At 58.9% G+C, this 20233-nt stretch overlaps 1 protein-coding gene across 3 annotated transcripts in view; it reads left to right on the top strand.

Moving 5' to 3' along the window:
• The window catches only part of FOXK1 (forkhead box K1), a 51794-nt gene that overhangs the window by 15337 nt on the left and 16224 nt on the right, over positions 1-20233 (top strand). Inside the window, exon 1 of one of the 3 annotated variants that reach the window (XM_061402284.1) lies at positions 14881-20160. The exons of the other annotated variants lie outside the window; for them this stretch is intronic. Coding sequence (XP_061258268.1) covers positions 20081-20160 — 80 coding nt within the window. The 5' untranslated portion in view covers positions 14881-20080. Of the gene's footprint in view, positions 1-14880; positions 20161-20233 lie in introns of those variants that run through there. 3 annotated transcript variants of the gene reach the window in all.

Genomic DNA, 20233 nt, shown 5'->3' with positions numbered 1-20233 from the left:
TCCAGGTTCCAGAGTTCCAAACAATAGCAAGAAGAGATAAGAAAGCCTTCTTCAGCGATCAATGCAAAGAAATAGAGGAAAACAACAGAATGGGAAAGACTAGAGATCTCTTCAAGAAAATTAGAGATACCAAGGGAACATTTCATGCAAAGATGGGCTCGATAAAGGACAGAAATGGTATAGACCTAACAGAAGCAGAAGATATTAAGAAGAGATGGCAAGAATACACAGAAGAACTATACAAAAAAGATCTTCATGACCCAGATAATCACGATGGTGTGATCACTCACCTAGAGCCAGATATCCTGGAATGTGAAGTCAAGTGGGCCTTAGAAAGCATCACTACGAACAAAGCTAGTGGAGGTGATGGAATTCCAGTTGAGCTATTTCAAATCCTGAAAGATGATGCTGTGAAAGTGTTGCACTCAATATGCCAGCAAATTTCGAAAACTCAGCAGTGGCCACAGGACTGGAAAAGGCCAGTTTTCATTCCAATCCCAAAGAAAGGCAATGCCAAAGAATGCTCAGACTACTGCACAATTGCACTCATCTCACACGCTAGTAAAGTAATGCTCAAAATTCTCCAAGCCAGGCTTCAGCAATACGTGAACCATGAACTTCCAGATGTTCAAGCTGGTTTTCGAAAAGGCAGAGGAACCAGAGACCAAATTGCCCACATCCGCTGGATCATGGAAAAAGCAAGAGAGTTCCAGAAAAACATCTATTTCTGCTTTATTGACTATGCCAAAGCCTTTGACTGTGTGGATCACAATAAACTGTGGAAAATTCTGAAAGAGATGGAAATACCAGACCACCTGATCTGCCTCTTGAGAAATTTGTATGCAGGTCAGGAAGCAACAGTTAGAACTGGACATGGAACAACAGACTGGTTCCAAATAGGAAAAGGAGTACGTCAAGGCTGTATATTGTCACCCTGCTTATTTAACTTATGTGCAGAGTACATCATGAGAAATGCTGGGCTGGAAGAAGCACAAGCTGGAATCCAGATTGCTGGGAGAAATATCAATAACCTTATATATGCAGATGACACCACCCTTATAGCAGAAAGTGAAGAGGAACTAAAAAGTCTCTTGATGAAGGTGAAAGAGGAGAGTGAAAAAGTTGGCTTAAAACTCAGCATTCAAAAATGAAGATCATGGCATCCGGTCCCATCACTTCATGGGAAACAGATGGGGAAACAGTGGAAACAGTGTCAGACTTTATTTTGGGGGGCTCCCAAATCACTGCAGATGGTGACTGCAGCCATGAAATTAAAAGACGCTTACTCCTTGGAAGGAAAGTTATAACCAACCCAGACAGCATATTGAAAAGCAGAGACATTACTTTGCCAACAAAGGCCCGTCTAGTCAAGGCTATGGTTTTTCCAGTGGTCATATATGGATGTGAGAGTTGGACTGTGAAGAAAGCTGAGCACCGAAGAATTGGTGCTTTTGAACTGTGGTGTTGGAGAAGACTCTTGAGAGTCCCTTGGACTGCAAGGAGATCCAACCAGTCCATTCTGAAGGAGATCAGCCCTGGGATTTCTTTGGAAGGAATGATGCTAAAGCTGAAACTCCAGTACTTTGGCCACCTCATGCGAAGAGTTGACTCATTGGAAAAGACTCTGATGCCCGGCGGGATTAGGGGCAGGAGAAGAAGGGGACGACAGAGGATGAGCTGGCTGGATGGCATCACTAACTCGATGGACGTGAGTCTGAGTGAACTCCGGGAGCTGGTGATGGACAGGGAGGCCTGGCGTGCTGCGAGTCATGGGGTCGCAAAGAGTCGGACACGACTGAGCGACTGAACTGAACTGAAGCAAACTGCAGCGTCATTCCTCATCTTCCTGGGTGGTTTTCAGCGTGGGGAAGTGTGGGTGAAGAGGCCGAGATGCTCCTGGTGGGAGACTCATCGCGGGTGGAATGTTGGAAGCCTTGGGGGGAGGGGCCGTTGCCCCGGCTGTAAATGCTATAAGTCCTGTCTGACCAAGAGGTCAAGGTTGATTCTTCCTTCCCCTGCCGGGGCAATTGCCCCCTACAGACAGGACCTGGTGTCATGAACACTTTTTGCAGGGTCTATCTACAGATAATTTTAATGAAACTGAATAAATAACACAAGAGGTCATGAAAAATACAAGCTGGTTTATGCCTTAACTGAACTCCATTGCATTTTCTCTGTAAAAGTGAAAAATAAAACCTGAGGGTCCCCTGCCTTTGTCCCCATGCGGCCGAGATGCTGCGTGGCCAAGATGCAGACACACCAGAGCGATGCCCCCCAGGCGGAGGGGCTGCCTCCAGCCGCAGGGAGAGAAGACCGCCCGCCCCCGACCCTTACCCCGCTCCCTGAACCGGCTGGGGAGGCAGGTGCTGCCCAGACAGCAGAGGAGAGGGCGGGCCCCTGGAGACCCAGTGGGGCTGGCCCTGTCCGGAGGGTGGGTATGGACCCCTGATGGGCGTCTGGCTCAGTCTTTATTTTAGAGAAAACGGTTCTGACGATAGGCCATCCGGGATAAACTGATGGGTTTGAGGCTGTAATTTACATAACAAGCCAGGTTGGTTTACCCCCACACTGCTGAACACAGGCTTCTCCCGGCGCAGTTTCTGTGTCATTAGCCTGTTGTATGACCCAGTTTCCCCAGACGGGTCGTTTCTCCTCCGCGGTGCTAATGTCTGAGCGGAGACATGGCCCCGGCTGGCGGGGGCCGGTGGTGCTGGAGCGGCCCCGCGGGGCTGGCGGGCCGTGGTTGGGGCGGTCCCTCCGGCCCTCCCGCTCCGCGCGTGCGCACACTCAGCCCACCAGCACCGCTCGCGGGGCTCCTCCCGGTCCTCGTTCACGCCGCGGGGAGAGCCGGACAGCCACGGGATGCTGGTGGGCTCTCCTCCGCTCCTGGGGCGTCAGGGGTGAGCCCTGGGACAGGCCCGAGGCCTCTTCCAGGTGTGCGTTTTCTCCGGGCTGGCTCGGGGTCTCTAAGCAGCCCCTCTGCTTTGCAGACGCCGCCTCCCTCCTGGGCTCCGGCTTCTGTCTTTCTCAGTGGCCCACAGTCAGCAGAGAAAGGGCGCTCCTTTGGAAAGGGTTGGAGGGGTTAAAATCTAAGGTGAGCACAGATTATCAAGTGATCCTGTTGGGTTAGTCCGGAATTTCACGTGACAGACGGGAAAGAGGCCGTGAAAGTGTAGCAAAGCAGGGTCATAGAGACAGGGCGCTCCAAGTGGTGTCAGCTTCTACTTCTGTGTGGCCGGGAGGGGTTTCCTCCTGGACATCTGGTGAAGCCCCAGCAGCTGGGAGTGGGCCCCGGGCACCCCACCCCCGCTGCCCCGTCCTAGGGGGTTTGGGGGTGAAGATGGCAGTGAGGTGCTGCTCCAGGGACAGAGACTGGCGACCCACGGGCTCCGGGTGGGCGCCGGGCGGCCGTGTCACCAGGCCGCGTCGTCCACGCTGCTGATGCCCGGGGAGCCCCCGCCTCCACCTGGCAGGGTGCTTCCCGCTCGGGGTGGGGGGGCCTGTGCTGGGCCCCTCGTGCGCTCTACTCCCGAGCTCGCATCCGCCAGGTTGCCCAGCTCACAGGCCCGTCTCCCTGGAGAGAGCAACACTGCCGTCCTCGGGGCCCGTGCGGGGCCTCCCCTGTCAGCGGGCGCCCGGTGGACCCAGATGGCCCTGTCCGGCTGGGCCCGGGGGCCCCGGGACCCACACAGGCCTCAGCTGCATCTGCCATGCCCGCGACAGCTGTTGCTTTCGTGGTGGCTCCTGGGTGGGCCGCAAGACATAGTGCAGGGGGGTGAAGTTTCAGGATTCCGCGTTGGGAAAAGGGAACTAATTTTCCGCCTCAGAGTTCAGATGGCCGGGCCCAGCGTCCTCCTGAGCACCCGAGCAGTGCCCACCGCCCCACGATGCCAGCCACTCGCCTGTGGGTGATGACAGGACAGCAGAGGGTGGGCCCAGCAGGCCCGGGAGATGGTGAGCTGTGTGGTGGTAGGCTGACTCAGCAGCAGGTTTTTGGGGTTTTTATTTAATGGTGTTTTATTGTGGTCTTTGTTTCGTCCCCGGGGGAGTCGGGAGGTCAGAGCCGCCCTGGGCTCCTGGGCTGACCTCGGAGGAGGGTGAGGTCATGGCTGCCTCTGCAAAGGTTCTGGGTTAAGGGGCGTTTCCTGCCAGGACCCCCACAGCGGCTTCACGGAACAGCATGTCCTTCGGGGGTTTTGACTGGCTTTTGGCTCAGGGGCGGGGCGCCGGGATTCCCTGCCGACTGCCATGTGACTCCCGCAACGAAAACGTGCGGTGGTCGGTATTTCTCCTGCCTCAGGACGCCTGGTCTTGGCCTTGGGGCTGCCCAGTGGCGGGAAGGGTCTGCGCCAGACAGTCTGCACCACTGACGCTGCTTTTGATGGAAACTGAACCCAGAGCCTCGCCTCTCCCCCACGTGGAGCTACAGCAGCGCGCCGTCTGGAGTCTCCCCACGCCGTCGTCTTCCCCCAGTCGTCGCAGGCGGTCTCACGGCTGTGCCCTCACTGGCCCTGCTCCGTGTTGTTCCTCCTGGAGGTGGCGGGGCGTGTGCGCGTCGGGACGAGCCCGATGCTGCTGCTGCGTGGCCACAGCCCTCCCCCTCGGAGCAGCTGGAGCGTCCCTGAGCTCAGAAGGGCCCAGAGAGCCCTGAGCGGGTCACCTCAAGCCTGACCACCACGTCGGGTACAGGTGGCCATGCTGGGATCAGACTCCACGTCTCCTGATCCTCGGTCAGCACCACTGCTGTCTCTACTAAAACAGGCTTTCCCCGGGATGTCATGCCTAAGACAGGATTTACGCGAGTCCAGTGTAGATCCTGCGCGGGCAGTGAGTTGCCGCCCCTCTGCGCTGGGCAGCTCCGCTGAAGGCAGAGGTGAGGCTGCGCGGGGTCTGACTAGTGCGCTGTGTCAGTCGGGGAAGCCAGGGCGTTGTGACAAACACCCAGCGGCTCAGACGCAGCGGAAGTGGGTCGCAGCGGCTCCAGGTGCAGAAAGTGCCACCCGGGCACACGGGGCAGGAGCCTGGGGCTTCAGGAGGGGGGTCAGGCTGCCAGCACTGGAGCTGGGGCACTGTGTGCAGAACGGGGCTGGCAGCGGTGGGGCCTCGGGAATTCTCCAGCAGGGCCTAGGCCAGGCGCCCGGTTCCCGGATGTTGGAGGTGGCTCGTTGGTGCTTATTCCTTCCTCGCCCCCTCACGTGTGAGACAGGCCGGGAGGGTGGGAACCGCGTCCGCACGCGGCGGTCAGTGGCGTGTGCGCTCCTGCAGCCCGCAGCGCCCATTCGGTCCCCCACTTGCTGGCGAGTGCACCTGCCTCGGACGGAGCCGGAGGGATGCTCTCAGCGGGTCTGCTCGGTCAGAAGGACTGAGGCATCCAGACCGAGGACAGGGCTGCCCTCTGCGGTGGGGGCTGGCCTTCGCGGGGGCTTAGCCCCCCGGCCCGCATGTGCAGACAGCCCCGCCCGCTGTGGACAGGACAGGCCAGCATCTGCCCGTTTGCTGTCAGGGATGAGACCCGCCTGTTCTGCTCATACATCTTTGGGAAGGAATGCTAACCGCTGACAACCAGACCACCGCTCCATGGGTTCTGGGCTCCTTCTTGTCATGGGAAGGTGGTCCTGTCTGCGCTGGGGTCAAGTGTGCTGGCTGCCCCCTTCACAGCTGGGTTTTCTGTCCTCCCGCTGTGCTGACCTGCCCCTCTGCTGGGCAGGTGGCGTTTAGTTCTATGTCTGCTCCTGAGTGCGTTCGAATCCGTTTATGATTAAACACTGCCCAAACACCCAGGGGGAGAGTTATTGACACAGGTTGGAGCAGAGCCGGCGAGGATGGCGTGCCGGGGCTGGCGTGAATTATCTCCCTCTTCTGTTTATTTCCAGTTGGCAAGAGATGACATTTATTTTTAAATTGTGCTCACAGCTCTGTGACTTCTGCAGAACTACAAACAAGATTTCATTGTAACCCCACGGTGAGAAAAGGGATGAAGGTCAGTACCTCCGAGGGGCAGACCTCCTCCCGGGCTTCCAGTAGCCAATGAACTTCATCTCCAGATCTGAAATCAGGCAGGCAGCCTGGCCCAGGGAGTTTTACTCAAGCACATTCGTAACTTCAGAAAGTTCTATTTCTGGCCTTTCCATCTGTTAGTTGTATTTTTTAGCAGTCAACAGAGAAAGTTCATAAGTGTTCGTCACCTTTAACTGTGTGAGCTCTAAGTAGTGAAAAGTGTCTTTTTACATAATCAGTGCAGCACTGCAGTGTGTGGGCTGAGTCGGGGCTCCTGGGAGAGGCCTGGGGCTCCTGGAGAGGCCCGTTGCCCTCGGGAACACAGGAAGTCGGCTTCCCAGTAGGGAGGTCCCGAGAGCCACCACCCTCTGAGGGCTCACATGGTGCTGATGGGGATCTCAGTGACCCCAGCCTCCTCCCCCTCCGAGTGACCCCGGCCTCCCCTTCCTCCCGGTGACCCCCCGCCTCCCCTTCCTCTTGATGACCCCGGCCTCCCCCTCTGAGTGACCCCAGCCTCCCCCCCCTCCCAGTGACCCCGGCCTCCCCCTCCTCCTGGTGACCCTGGCTGCCTCTTCCTCCCGGTGACCCCAGCCTCCCCCTCCTCCCGGTGATCCCAGTTGCCTCCTCCCGGTGACCCTGGCCACCCCCTCCCAGTGACCCCGGCCTCCCCATTCTCCTGGTGATCCCGGCCACCTCCTCCCGGTGACCCCGGCCGCCTCCTCCCAGTGACCCCAGCCGCTTCCTCCCAGTGACCCTGGCCTCCCTGTCCTCCTGCTGACCCTGGCCGCCTCCTCACTGTGACCCTGTCCTCCTGGTGACCCCGCCCGCCTCCTCCCGGTGATCCCGTCCTCCCGGTGACCCCAGCTGCCTCCTCCTGGTGACCCCAGCCGCCTCCTTCTCCCGGTGACCCCGGCCGCCTCCTTCTCTGGGTGACCCTGGCCTCCCAGTGATTCCAGCTGCCTCCTCCCTGTGACCCCGGCTGCCTCCGGGGCGGGCCGAGTGGCGGAGCGTTGTCTCAGGATTAACATCGTTTCTGGGTTAATGGCACTCTTGCCCTCTCGCTCATCTCACCTCCACTTCTAGCGTAAGGGCTGCTTTGGGGTCGTCTTGCCTTTAGGACGCATCTTACAGGTTTTGACATGCGTGCTGTCTGAGGAGGTGGTTCACGGCCGCGGCCCCCCTCGTCCCCTCCCCCGGCCTGCGTCCTGCAGACCTGAGAGGAGCGTCCTCCCACAGAGAGAGCCCCAGGAACGCCTGTCCTCACCTGCGCTTGTGCCCGATCGCGCGTGGTAGCGCCCGTGAACCCAGAGCACCGGGCATCGCGTCCTCCTAAACGTGGCGCAGAAGCAAAACCTCCAGAGAGAGAAGCAGAAGTCCCTGGGCAGGGAGGGGCGCCCTGCTGGCCAGCGAGTCTCCTGGCTTCATCCCACACAGAAAACCCTCAGTGGGAGCGTGGCTGGGACCGCGCTGGGTCTGGGTGTTCCCTCTCCAGGAGGGGTCACGGCCGACTGCCTCTGTCTGGCAGAGAGTCTCTAGGAGCAAAGCCCGTAGCATCAGGCCCCTGGTGTGCCTGGGTCCCGGCCCCGTGCGCCCTGCCGGCCCCGCGGCTGGCCCTGCACTGGCTGGAGGCAGAGGCTGGAAGCCTGACCTGTGAGAAGCCGTCTGCTTATCATTGTTTGGCTTGAGCAGAGCCAAGCTCAGAACAAACCAGGACCGTGCGAAGTGCTCCGGTGCTGTGGAATAGGAAGCAGGGTTCTTTGTTTCTCTCTGTAACTGACGGATTAGGACCTGGGTCTGGCCAAAGTGGCTGCACCGGGCATGTGGTCACGTTGGAAGTCCGGGGCAGCTCGCAGATGCCAGCACCAGAGCGCCCAGAGCCACGGCCAGTTCCCTGGAGGTGGAGCGACGTTGGGAAAGCAGTGCTTCCAGCGGCCGGCCCCAGGGTGGGGTCACCAGGCTTTAGCGTAGACCCCACAGTCTGGAAGCTGTGAGTAGGGGCCAGAAGTGAGGACCGCAGGACGGGGGTCTCTCCGCAGAGCTGTGGTCAGTGTGTGCTGCCCTCGTCCCGGTGGGCTGGCTGCAGTGGCCATGCACACAGTCAGGATGCGAAGCCCTGTCTGCCTCGTTCCGAGGAAGGAGCTGCCCCCCACCCCGGGAGTCCAGGGCGCCCCAGACGGGTGCTCTGAGTCAGGCCCGCAGTCCCGCCTCGTCGCAGCCCTGCAGGCGCAGCATCGTGCGTCCGTCTGGGCCATTCGCCGCTGAGTCGTCACTGCCTCGCTGTATCAGTTCCCCGTGTTTCCTGTGGGACCCGGTGGCTGATCGCGGCTCCTGCAGATAAAGCGGCCGTGAGCAGCTGCGGGCAGGTTTCCAGCCCACCTGATCTTTCCTCTCGGGATGAGCGCCCAGGAGCGCAGTGGATCGGTCACATCACGGGCTGTGTCTAGTTGAGGAACTGCCCACTGGTCTTCCAGTCCCACCGGCAGGGCGGGGAGATGGCACTGCTTCAGCCGTCTTCCGGGGTGGCCCCCCCGTGTCCCCCGATGGGCAGTGGGTCCCTGCAGCAAAGCGTCCACTCTCTAGTCACACTGGTTTTTCGTCCCATGGGTGATAACAGCTTTTCACTAAGGCTTTTAGGACCTTCCGTCTGTCTTCCGTTTTCTGAAGGTTGGCGTGGATTTCTCTGAGTTTCGCCTGTCTGGGGATCACTCATCTTCTTGAACCTGTAGGTTACCTTGCTGCCGCGTTTGGCGGTTTCTCAGCTATTTTTTTTACCCCACCCACTTTCTGTTCTCCTGGGACTTGGGCGTCGACCTTCTGTTTCAGTCACACAGGCTCCTTAGACGCCTGTGCTTTACCTCAGGCTCTCCTCTCTTTGTGGCTCCAGCTGGGTAATTTCATTGTTCTGGGCTTCAGGTTCACTGGTTCTGTTCTCATTCTTTTCATTCTGTCTGAGTCTTCATTGAGTTTTCAGTTACTGCGTGTTTAGTTCTAACATTCCCCATGGTGGTCTTTTGCTTACGGAGATTTTTCTGCTTCTTTAATTGCTCGTTTTAAGATCACTGCTTTAGAACCCTGGAACGGTGTTCTGACACCAGCATCCTCCTGTGTGGGTGTCTTCACGCCTTTTCCCATTTTGTTTGAGATTTTCCTCATAACAGAAATCTGGACGTTTGGGGGAACGAGCTCTGAAGACTTTGGACCTTATTTAAATCCAGTGTTTGATAAGCACGCCTCTGGGCGAAGGGGGACCGCCCCCGTCACTGCCCACGTGGCCCCCTAGGTGCTGAGAACGAGCCCAGGGACTCACGTGTCACTCCCGCCCCAGACCCGCCCGCTGCTGGCTCTCTGCACTGGCCTGTGCGTCCCCGTCCTCGGTGGGGCAAGTCCCCGGCCCCTCGGTGGGGACAGCGTGCTCCCCGTCCTCGGTGGGGCAAGTCCCCGGCCCCTCGGTGGGGACAGCGTGCGCCCGTCCTTGGTGTGCCCATGCTGCGTCCCCACACTCCACGGGGAGGACGTGGGTCCCGCCCTGGGTGGGGGAGGCGTGGGCTGCAGGACTGGTCTCCTCTGGGTCCCTGGCTGAGCCAGAGCCATGACTCCGCAGCCTCACCTGCCAGGACCCACCTCGCCCCCACCCCAGTGCGGGGTGCTTCCTCTCCCGACCGCTGGCCACGTGCGTCCTGAGAATCAGAGCAGCCTGTTGTGAGCTGTCTTAGAAGCCGAGCGGCCTGTCTCCCGTTCAGCTGGGTCTTCTTGTCCTTGGGCTGATTAAGTTCTCTAGCTTTTCCCCGTCACGGCGTGGGCGCCTGAGACTCCTCCGTCCCCATGCCGTCAAGGCTGCCTTCAGAGCTCTCCATCTCCCTTGTAACTCTCTGCTCTGAGACCCCGGGCGCTGCTGTCGCTGCCTGGACATCGGATTTCTGCGGAAGTGGAGCCGTGCTCCTTTACAAGGCCACTCAGGTTGGCAGGGCCCAGCGTCGTGTGTGGCCGGGGAAGTGGACGTGGAGTCCCAGCAGCTCCTCGGCCTCTGCCGTGGGCATGCCCCCTCGGCGGCCTTCCTGGAGTCCGCAGGCCTGTTGCCTGTGGGCGGGCAGTGGGCCCGCGGAGCACAGTCGTTCATGGAGAGCGAGGAACCCAGCACCCGACCCGTGCGTCCCCTCTGCCGGTGGCTGAGAGGCAGTTTCTCTGTCGCTCTGCCTCTTTTCCTGGCCTGTGCCCTCGGCAGACGTCCGCGTTTTCTCCCGGGCACTGTGGCACCTTCTCGGCTGAGCGTGTCACTCCCGCCCCAGCGGGACAGCACTTGCTGTCCCCACCAAGGGGCCGGGGACTTGCCCCACCGAGGACAGGGGCGCACAGTGTCCCCACCGAGGGGCTGGGGACTTGCCCCACTGAAGTCCGTTGCGGGGTGTCCTGGCGGCCCTGGGGGGCGAGGGGTGGGGCGTGGACCCCCGCGTGCCCCCGCCCCCCATCCTGGCCCACAGGGACTCGAGGGGGAGCTGACTCGGGTGAGGCCCTGGGCCTGGGTCGTGTCCTATGCTGACCAAGTTGGTGGGATCAGGGTTGGGGGCTTTCAGATATGGTGTGGTATGTGTGTGGTCAGAGGTATGTGTCTGTGTGTTCGGAGGAGTGTGTGTGTGTTCGGGTGGGGGGGTCAGAGCTGTGTGTGTGTGTTCAGAGGGGGGTGTGTGTGTGTGTGTGTATGTGTGTGTGTTCGCAGGTGTGGGGGGGATGGGGGGGTCACAGTGTGTGTGGTCAGAGGTGTGTGTGTGTGTTCGGAGGGGTGTGTGTGTGTGTGTGTTCAGGGGGGTGGGGGGTCAGAGCTGTGTGTGTGTGTATGTGTTTGTGTTCAGAGGGGTGTGTGTGTGTTCGGACGGGTGTGTGTGTGTGTGTGTTCGGAGTGGGGTATGTGTGTGTGTTCAGGGGGTGGGGGGGTCAGAGCTATGTGTGTGTGTGTGTATGTGTTTGTGTTCAGAGGGGTGTGTGTGTGTTCAGACGGGGGTGTGTGTGTGTTTGGAGTGGGGTGTGTGTGTGTGTTCGGGGGCTGGGGGTGTGTTCGGAGTGGGGTGTGTGTGTGTGTTTGGGGGCTGGGGGTGTCAGAGCTGTGTGCACATGTGTGTGTGAACCGCGGTGCTGGCTGTGGGCGGACTGTTGCTCATTATCCATCACAGGTGGTTTCCCGGTCTCTTTCTGAGGCCTGATTTACGAGAAAGTTACGGAGACTTGAGCGGCCTGGTCGGCCCGTCCCTGCTCCTTGTCCACAGGCCCCCTGGCCCCAGCTCCCCACTCTGCAGCCCCCCTCCTTTCTCCCTGTGGTTCAGGCCCAGAAGCCCCTGTGCAGAGTCTGTCGGGGTCTCTGCCCTACACACCCCCAGAGGGAGGGGCAGGCGGGGCACCCCAGACTGTGCCACCTGGACGAGAGACTTGGGTCCCAGCGTCCCGTCCGTCAGCCTCGCGATCCTGAGCCTGAGGCTGGGTCCCCTCCTGGTTGGGGGTCTGTCTTAGGACAGAGCAGGCACAGGCCCGGGGGCGCTCCCACGGAGCGGCAGGTCGGGCCGGAGCACTTGCTGGTGAGCACTGCCCAACCCCGGCCTCATCGTCCGCTCACGCCCTGCGCCCAGGCCCCTATGCTCATGCCCCTGTCCCCTGACGGCGGTCAAGGCCCGTCTCCAAACCGTCTTGCTGTGAGAAGCTGACTCAGAAGCCCAGAGAAGCCAGCTCCACGCTGGCCGTCCCTCCCGCCCGCCCGCCGGGTGCCCTCACCCCCCAGCTCCTTGGCCCCAGGCAGGGCCCCGCAGGGCAGCGCAGACGGCAGGGAGTCCATCCTCCAAGCAGACGCTGTTCGGGCTTTTGTCGTTAATTGTCAAGCAGCTGACGTGCCCTGCACTTCCTGCTTCTCCGTTGGTGGAGGCCGTGCTGTGCTGGGTTCTCCGTCCACCCCGGCGAGGGGTCGGTGCCGGGCCAGCCGCGCCCTGTGCCCCGCTGGGCGGCAGCAGGCTCTGGAAACGCAGCCACCCTGCCCATTGTGACTCGGCAGATGGCCCCTGGTTTGTTTGTCCCTCAGTGGAGAGCTCTGGCTTATTTTCCTTTCTGAAGCCAACTAGTTTTGTTTCGTCCAGAACGCATCAGGGACAGAGGGATCACACAGCCAGCCGTGTGTTTAGCTTGGCCTGCAGGCAGGCCGGGCCCCGGGCCTCGCGCCTGTGGAGGCTGCTTCCATCTCTCTGTCCCACAGTCCAGTCCTGGCCGGGGGTGGGGTTCCCACTTTAGGGTGACCTCCTTGCCCAGGGTGGTTGCTGGCAGCCGATCATCACGTTTCCACTCCGGGCGAGGAGCGGGAGGAGGAACGATGGGCAAGAATCCACCCTCGGGAGCTGTCTGCTGGCCTCTGCTCTCTTCCCCCCGCCACTGTCCATCAGTCACTCCTGGGGACATCGGCATCCCGGGAGAAGCGCTGGGAGGGAAGTGGGTCGGGGCAGGGTACCCCCTGGCGTACCCCTTCACGTCACGCCTGCCCTGCAAGGAACCCGGTTTCCCCACCTTCCCAGGGGCAGCCCCAGGATCGGCTCGCCCCATGAAAGCCGGGGCTCCTGTGGGTGGGGGAGCTGCCCGGGAATAATGCCCCTGCCCCTGGGTCTCCCTCCAGGGACGCCCTGCCCTACCCCCCTCTGGCTGGAGCCTGTGGGAGGAGGGGAGGGGGCTCGGCGGTGGGTCGGAGGGTCTTTCTCCCTGCCGCCTGAGCAGAGGTGAGAGCCGGGGTGGGGTGGCCAGGGCATGGGGGTGGACAGGGTGGCCCCCACCACCTGGCCCGAACGCGTCCACGTGCAGCAGGGGTTCATCCACCTCTGTAGACTCTGATACCTCCCCAGGTGCCTCCTGGGGTTTCGGTTCTTTGGGGAAATGGGCTGGCAGCCAAGTGCAGTTCTCGGGCCGCCCACGCCCCTCCCCAGCCTCTGTGCAGGGCGGCTCCGTCCGGCTTCCGTGTGTGCCTGTCGGATTCTCCAAATTAGGAAGGCAAGCTGAGCTAAGCTGGAAGCAGTCAGACAGGGTTCCTGTTGTGTTCTGACAAATGGAACATTTTTCTTTCTTTCTTTCTTTTTTTTTTAAACAGCAAAGGCTGTGTGTTCTCTTTGGAGGCGGGGCTGAGGTTTGTCTTTGGGGTTCCCTGCTGAGCTTCGCTGCTATCTCTGAGGCAGGTATCGAAAGGAAGGCCTTGGTTTGGGTGGCGGTGCACCCTGAGCGGGAGGCCCCACAGGTCCACCTGGACCCGTCTGCGCGGGAAGAACGAGGCCGCCCCGGGCCTTCCCTGCCAGCCCGGGTGCCCACACCTTCCCAGGCTCTTTTGCCCGCAGCTCCTGACAGCGTTTTCCGGCCAAGTTCAACAGAGAAGGGCCAGCACCCAGAGAGTCAGCGTGCAGAGTGGATTCCTGCTTTGTTTTCCTGTTTCTCCTCCAGCCACGGCGTCCTGGAGCCTTTTTCTTTCCGCGCCTCAGACTTACAGGAGCTGTGATCGCACAGGGCCCTCTCCACAATGTCCTCCAGACACACGTGTTTAACTCAAGTGTCCAGAGAAATGGAGTATGTTGGTTAGTTGACACACTTAACTTGCCAGCCTGTGGTTACCAGGGACGTGTAATGACAGCCTAGGCTGCCTTTTCACTGTCTTTCGCTGCATCGTATTATACTACGTTCTCATATCGTCGTATTCTCACACTTCACGTTGACTGAGGTCTGATCTCAGTTCTGCGGAGCACCTCGCATGCTCCACCCCAGCGGCTGACAGCGGCCTCCCTGTGCTGCGTGCTAGGCGCTCAGTCCTGTCCGACTCTGCAACTCCACGGACCACAGCCCGCCAGACTTCCCCTGTCCACGGGGACTCTCCAGACGAGAATCCTGGAGTGGGTAGCCTGCCCCTTCTCCAGAGGAACTTCCCGGCCCAGGAATCGAACCAGGGTCTCCTGCATGGCAGGCGGACTCTTTACCAGCTGAGCCAGCAGGGAAGAAGGCCTGGCCAGCCCCAAATTCCCGATGTCGCATCAGCGTCTTTCCTTGGGAGGGGGCGGCCTGCTACCCCCGAGGCGGGGGTTACTGCCGCTCCCTGGGTGGAGTCTGAGTGTTGATGAGGGTGTTACTCATTGCAGGCTCGTTCTTGTTTCTTGCACTTGGCACTTTCCTGGGTCTTCGTCTTTGTGCTTAGACACCCCGTCCTCGTCCTTGGGAGGGAGGGAGAGGGGAGCCGTAATGGGGGTGACCTTGGGTCCTGACCGCAGACCAGGCGCGTGTCGCAGTGGGTGGGCGGTGGTCTCTGCACAGAGCCCAGCAGTCCCCCAGCCCCCTCTGTGGTGGCGCTGGACCCGGGCGTGGCCCAGCCCGCCGGGCTCTGCACATGGGGTGTCTCAGCCCATTCTCACTCCCGTTCTCAGTCGATCCTCTCTCCGTAAAAACCGTGGGTGCAGGTCTGAGCGGTGACACGGGCGGCATCCCCCCCCCTCCCCGCCCCGGTGGCAGGGAGGGCCTCCAGCTGTCCCCTGGCGCTCTGCCCTGTGACTCTGCACACACAGAGCAGGTGTGTGGTCCATCTCCTGGCACGGTTCACCCAGGGTCAGGGAAGTCTGACCCTTGCACTAGGGCTTGGATGCTGGGCTTCAGCCGTGACCTCCGGGCTGCTGCATCCCTGTGGAAGGAATCAGGGTCCTTCGGCCTCAGGCCTGGCCTTTACCTCCTGGTAGACTTGGTTACCTGGTGATGCGTGGTCCGCTCCTGCGGCGTGCACACCCACGTCGCCCCGTGACACGTGGTCCGCTCCTGCAGTGTGCACCACACATGCATGCAGTGTGGAGGGACAGGTGGCCACTGAGGTGACCCCCTCCGAGGGAAGCCCCGCAGGGAGGATCAGGGGTGCCCAAGGTGGGCTCTGTGCAGGGGTGGCCCTGGGGACAGGAGCCTGGAGACCATGTATCCGCGGGGATGCAGCCGGGCCTTGAGCTGGCGGCAGCCCGGCGCCGGCGGGCTCAGCGGGTGTCCGACCTGAGGCTCCGCTGCCAGAGGCCCGGCCTGTGGTCCCTACTTGACTCCCCGCTGCAGCACCCATTCACTGGGCAGTGACCCTCATGAAGCCAGGACCTTCCACGTGGTAATTCTGATCTCTGTAGCTCCCCCGTTCACCTGACTGGATCACCTTTGATGTTTTCCAGGCAGGTCCGGAAGGTACTTGCTTTTTCAGATATATTGGACTTCCTGCCCCGTCTGATTTTCCAAACTGTAAAGCTTGGGAGCTCAACTTAGGAGTCATTTTCTTGTCGTTCGCTTGTTTTAAACTTGAAGCTTCCCCACCGAGGGGTAAGAATGTCCCTGGGAATATGGCCTGGGGTCCTCCCGGGGACCCTGCCTGGCCCTGCTCTGCTGGGACCCTCTGAGCCCGAGGTGCAGGCCACGGGCAGCCTGGCCTCTGGAGGGGGGCCCTCCCCGACCCTGCTCAGATCCATCTCCTCACCTTGCTGGCCGTCTGTCCCGTGTTCACTGTCCCTGGTCCACACCGCTGCCCAGCAGAGCAGACATCTGGCCTCTGCCGTCTCCAGCCTCCTAGGCCCAGCTCTGTGTTGGTTTTTAAAATGTTCTAGCAAAATGTATCACGTTTTTAATAGGAAATAGATATTTCAGGTTAAAGACACTTAGGATTGTCAGATTCCTTTGATTTGGGGGTTGTATATATAAAACGTTTCTCAAAACCGTTTGCTGAACTGTCGTGTTTTTCTTTGGTTGTTCTTATAGAACTCAGAGCCTCTACTGCCTCTGGGGGTCCAGCTCCAGACCTCTGTAGACGGGGTTGCTTGTGGCCCAGGGCCCACCCTGGGCAAGCCGCCCACTGGCCCGTGCCTGGAACGCCCCGGCGAGGGTAGGCGGAAGGCGCTGCTGGCTGTCAGCTGCCCCAGCCCTCCCTTCCGAAAGGAGAGGCCCGACCATCTTCCCACGCCTGGGTTGTGGTTATTTACAAAATTTGAACATACTGGTCATCGAATACGTAACGGCTTTTTTCCTTCTCGAGTCTTTCATTTCTTTAAGGACACAGTTGCAACATCCAGAAAACGTTCTGAAAGACTCCAGACCTCTGCAGGCCACCCTCTCCCCGGGGCTGCTCTCACGCCTCCTCCTAGTCCTCGTCCGCCTCGACGGACCAGAGCCCATGTCATCAGCCACTTGTGGTGCCAGCCTCGCCCACCCTGGGCTCCTCCTGCACCCAGGCTTGGTGCTTTGTCTCTGGTTTACCAGGGAGAGGCATTAGATTGAGCCACACACCCCAGGTCCCCCTGCTTCATCCCAGCAGCCCGTTCTCTGATTTCAAATCCTGTGCCTTTTGCCATGACGCCGGACCACTGAGTCTCTGCTGTTTTCATTTCTTAGAGTATCATCAGCATTTTTAATCATCTTCCATGGGCCAGTTTTAACGAGTGACGGTTACTTGTTAGGGCTTCCCAGTTGGTGCTAGTGGTAAAGAATCCTGCTGGGGACTCAGGAGACGCGGGTTCAATCCCTGGGTCAGGAAGATCCCCTGGAGGAGGAAACGGCAGCCCACTCCAGTATTCTCGCCTGGAGAATCTGAAGAGCCTGGTGGGCTCCTGCCCAGGGGGTCGCAAAGAGCCAGACGTGACTGAAGTGGCTGAGCGTGTGCGTTACTTGTTCAACACCACGAGAACTTCTAACGGCTTTGTCTGGAGTAGTCCATGTAATAGTCACGAGACTCTTAGAGCGTACACACCGAGAACATCCCAGTTTTCCTGATAAGGAGAACGGATTGGAAGCTTTAAGAGATTTTCCCAGAGACACGCGGTCCTGGAAGGCGTCCTTTTAAATGGCTAAATGATATTCTTCCATGAATGGGTGCCCTGGTGCATTCAGCTGTTCCCACAGGGACTCATCCAGTGCAATCGCTCAGTTGTGTCCGACTCTGCGACCCCATGGGCTGCAGCACCCCAGGCTTCCCTGTCCATCACCAGCTCCTGGAGCTTGCTCAAACTCAGGTCCATCGAGTCAGTGAAGCCATCCAACCATCTCATCCTCTGTCGTCCCCTTCTCCTCCTGCCTTCGATCTTTCCCAGCATCAGGGTCTTTTCCAGTGAGTCAGCTCTTCTCATCAGGTGGCCAAAGTATTGGAGTTTCAGCTTCAGCATCAGTCCTTCCAGTCAATATTCAGGACTGATTTCCTTTAAGATTGACTAGTTTGATTTCCTTATAGTCCAAGGGTTTCTCAAGAGTCTTCCCCAACACCACAGTTCAAAAGCATCAATTCTTCGGCAGTCAGCTTTCTTTATGGTCCAACTCTCACATCCATACATGTCTACTAGAAAAACCATAGCTTTGACTAGACAGACTTTTGTCAGTAATGTCTTAGCTTTTTAATACACTGTCTAGGTTGGTCATAGCTTTTTTTCCAAGGAGCGAGTATCTTTTAATTTCATGGCTGTAGTCACCATCTGCAGTGATTTTGGAGCCTAAGAAAATAAAAGTCTGTCATTGTTTCCCCATCTATTTGCTATGAAGTGATGGGACCAGATGCCATGATCTTTGTGTTTTGAATGTTGAGTTTTAAGCCACCTTTTCACTCTCTTTCACTTTCATCAAGAGGCTCTTTAGTTCCTCTTTGCTTTCTGCCATAAGGGTGGTGTCATCTGCATATCTGAGGTTATTGATATTTCTCCCTGCAGTGTTGATGCCAACTTACGCTTCATCCAAGCCAACATTTCTCATGATGTACTCTGCATATACGTTAAATAAGCAGGGTGACGATATACAGCCTTGACAGCTGTTTATAATTGGGAGGTAGGTTTGGTTTTGTAACAGAGGTCATAATGACAGGGGTGAGGTGGGTTTCTTTTGCGCATAACAGCCCCATGATGTGACCTGATACGGAAGCTCCAGGCTCTATTCTGTTGCTCCGTTTCCCGTTGTCCATTTTATGGCCCACTGTGGCTGCTCCAGCTCCTGCCATCACACCCACATTCTGGCCATCAGGAAGGGGAGAAGTGAAGAAGACGCTCTCTTTCTCCTGAGGACACGAACCGTCCACCTCTCACTGACCAGCACAGTCTCACGGGTGCACGCGATGCAGAGAAACATCATCCTTAGTCCAGCAGCCATGTGTCCAGCTGAAAGGAGTTTGTTGTTGAAGCAAGAGAGACGTGTGTCCAGGGGACTAGCTGTCTCTGTCTACCCTCTCAGCACCCCCGGGGATTTGTGGCCTGGGTGATGCCAGTGGTCCTGCTCCTCTGCTGCTCCTAGAACACGCTTTCTTCAGTCCCCACCCCACCTCCACTACCACAGTACTCGGTCCCTGTTTTTCTGGGGGAGGCACCCCTGAATGCCCACCTCCCCGACCCCTGGCAGCCCCCAGAGTGCTGTCATCTCTGCCAATTAGGGCAAGAATTCTGAGGCAAGCTCTCAAGGGACCACCCCGCGAGGTGGGTGGATGCTTGCCAGGGGCCGTCCCTGGGCTGGTGGGCGGCGGTTTCAGCACGCACCCACACATTCAGCCGGGGCCCCACCAGCACAGGCAGATTGCACCCGGGTTCAGACTGCATGTGGGCACCTTCAGGAGAATAGCTTTAACTGCAGAACGCACTCATTAAAACTCCAGCCAGAGCCCTAAACCAGAATGGGCCAGCTCTGCGGGCACCCTGGGGAGGCATCTGTTTAATCAAGGAGCTCCCCGGTATCTCCTCTTCTCCCCTCCTCCTCCTCCTGAGTAGCGTATTGGCAGCCTCGGGATAATTTTGGAAGAGTGAGTCAGGAGAAGCCTCTGAAATAGCTGTTGCAGTAAATACTGTGAAAATATTTATGGTTAAAGCCTAATTGGGAAATCGCTGTTCCAGTGAGAAACGATCCTGCTGGTATCAGTTATCGACGGCAGTCGATTTTGCTGCTGACAGCGTGCCCACGTCCCTGACCTGTCAGTAGCCCTGTTTTGTCTCACTGAAGCCCCAGACCATCTATCTGGCGCCTTGGGTTTGGACTGGAAAGCTCCCGGGAGGGGATTGCTCCTGCCGAGTATGCAGGGCCCCAGAGGTGTTAGGGCAGGTGGGCGCAGAGCAGAAGTCAGGCTGGGAAGTGGAGGGACGGGGGCCTAACAGTGCTCCCCGGCACCTCGCCGGTCCTCCTCCCAAGCTCGTCCCTCAGGGATCACGTGCGTCTTCTCGTCTGAACCCCAAACCCCGTTTTCTAAGATTCCCCCACCATCTTATGACCTCTACCAGAGGCCAGAAGCCACATCCCCTCTCTACTTGTCTTGACAGTTGTAGCTGTAAGATGACCTCAAGGTTGTGGTCTGATGCCATGTTAGCACAGGGACTTTTCACAGCGCAGGAAGTCAGAACTCCGCCCTCCTCTGGCAGAGAGGAGCACGTAACTTGTTTTGTTAACTTGCAGCAGTTAAGGGCCATAGAAACTCTTTAACTGCCTGTCACCGTTACTGCCTTCCTCCCTGGCACTGGTGGCAGAGGAGGGTGTGTATGTCCGTGGACACAGACTCCCCCGCTGTTCATCACGGCCCTTCGCTCGTAGGTGGTGCTCACCTGTCCTCAGCCCGCTTCCAGGCTGGGGGACGCTGGGCCCGTCTTGGACTCGGCATGGATGCACACTGACTTCGAGTTACCGAAGCGGACTGGCCTCCAGGTCTGAGGAAACCCTGGGCCTCAGAAGGCATCTTAGGACGGAGCACATCTCCATTGGGTGGTGGGGAGACTGAGGAAAGTGGAGGGGACAGGAGGCTTCTTTCTTACAAGACGGAAACAGCAGGCTGTTTCTATACAGCCTGGTGGCCCTTTAAGCAGAAGCATGGATGACGTTGCCGTTACAGACCCCCCGTGACATTCTGGTGCTGAGTCAGAACAGCATCAAACAGGAAGACAGCGTCTGTTGGAAGAGTATCAAGATCCCCTTGTTCTGATTTTAGATTTGGAAATACGAGCCCGTCAGCCGTGAGTCCCGCACGGGGGTGCCGCCCCGCCTGCTACAGGCGGGGCTCTGCCTTCATGGCCACCCGCAGCCCTCTCTGCTCTGTGTCTCTGGAAGGATCTGCGCTGGCCAGTCAAGCCAGATGAAGCTCCTGATGTCCTCTGACATGCAGGCAGTGGCTCTGAGCGTAGATGCTCGCACTGCTGAGTCATGTAGGGCGAGGTGAGCCCTCCCAGCAGGCTTGCACACACCCCTCTTGGCTGGAGGGCGCTGGGGTCCCTGCCTGCTGGGTCCC

The sequence above is a fragment of the Bos javanicus genome, chromosome 25, assembly GCF_032452875.1.
Source record: "Bos javanicus breed banteng chromosome 25, ARS-OSU_banteng_1.0, whole genome shotgun sequence".
Classification (NCBI taxonomy): Eukaryota; Metazoa; Chordata; class Mammalia; order Artiodactyla; family Bovidae; genus Bos; species Bos javanicus.
This window is presented reverse-complemented; position numbering and strand designations above follow the sequence as displayed.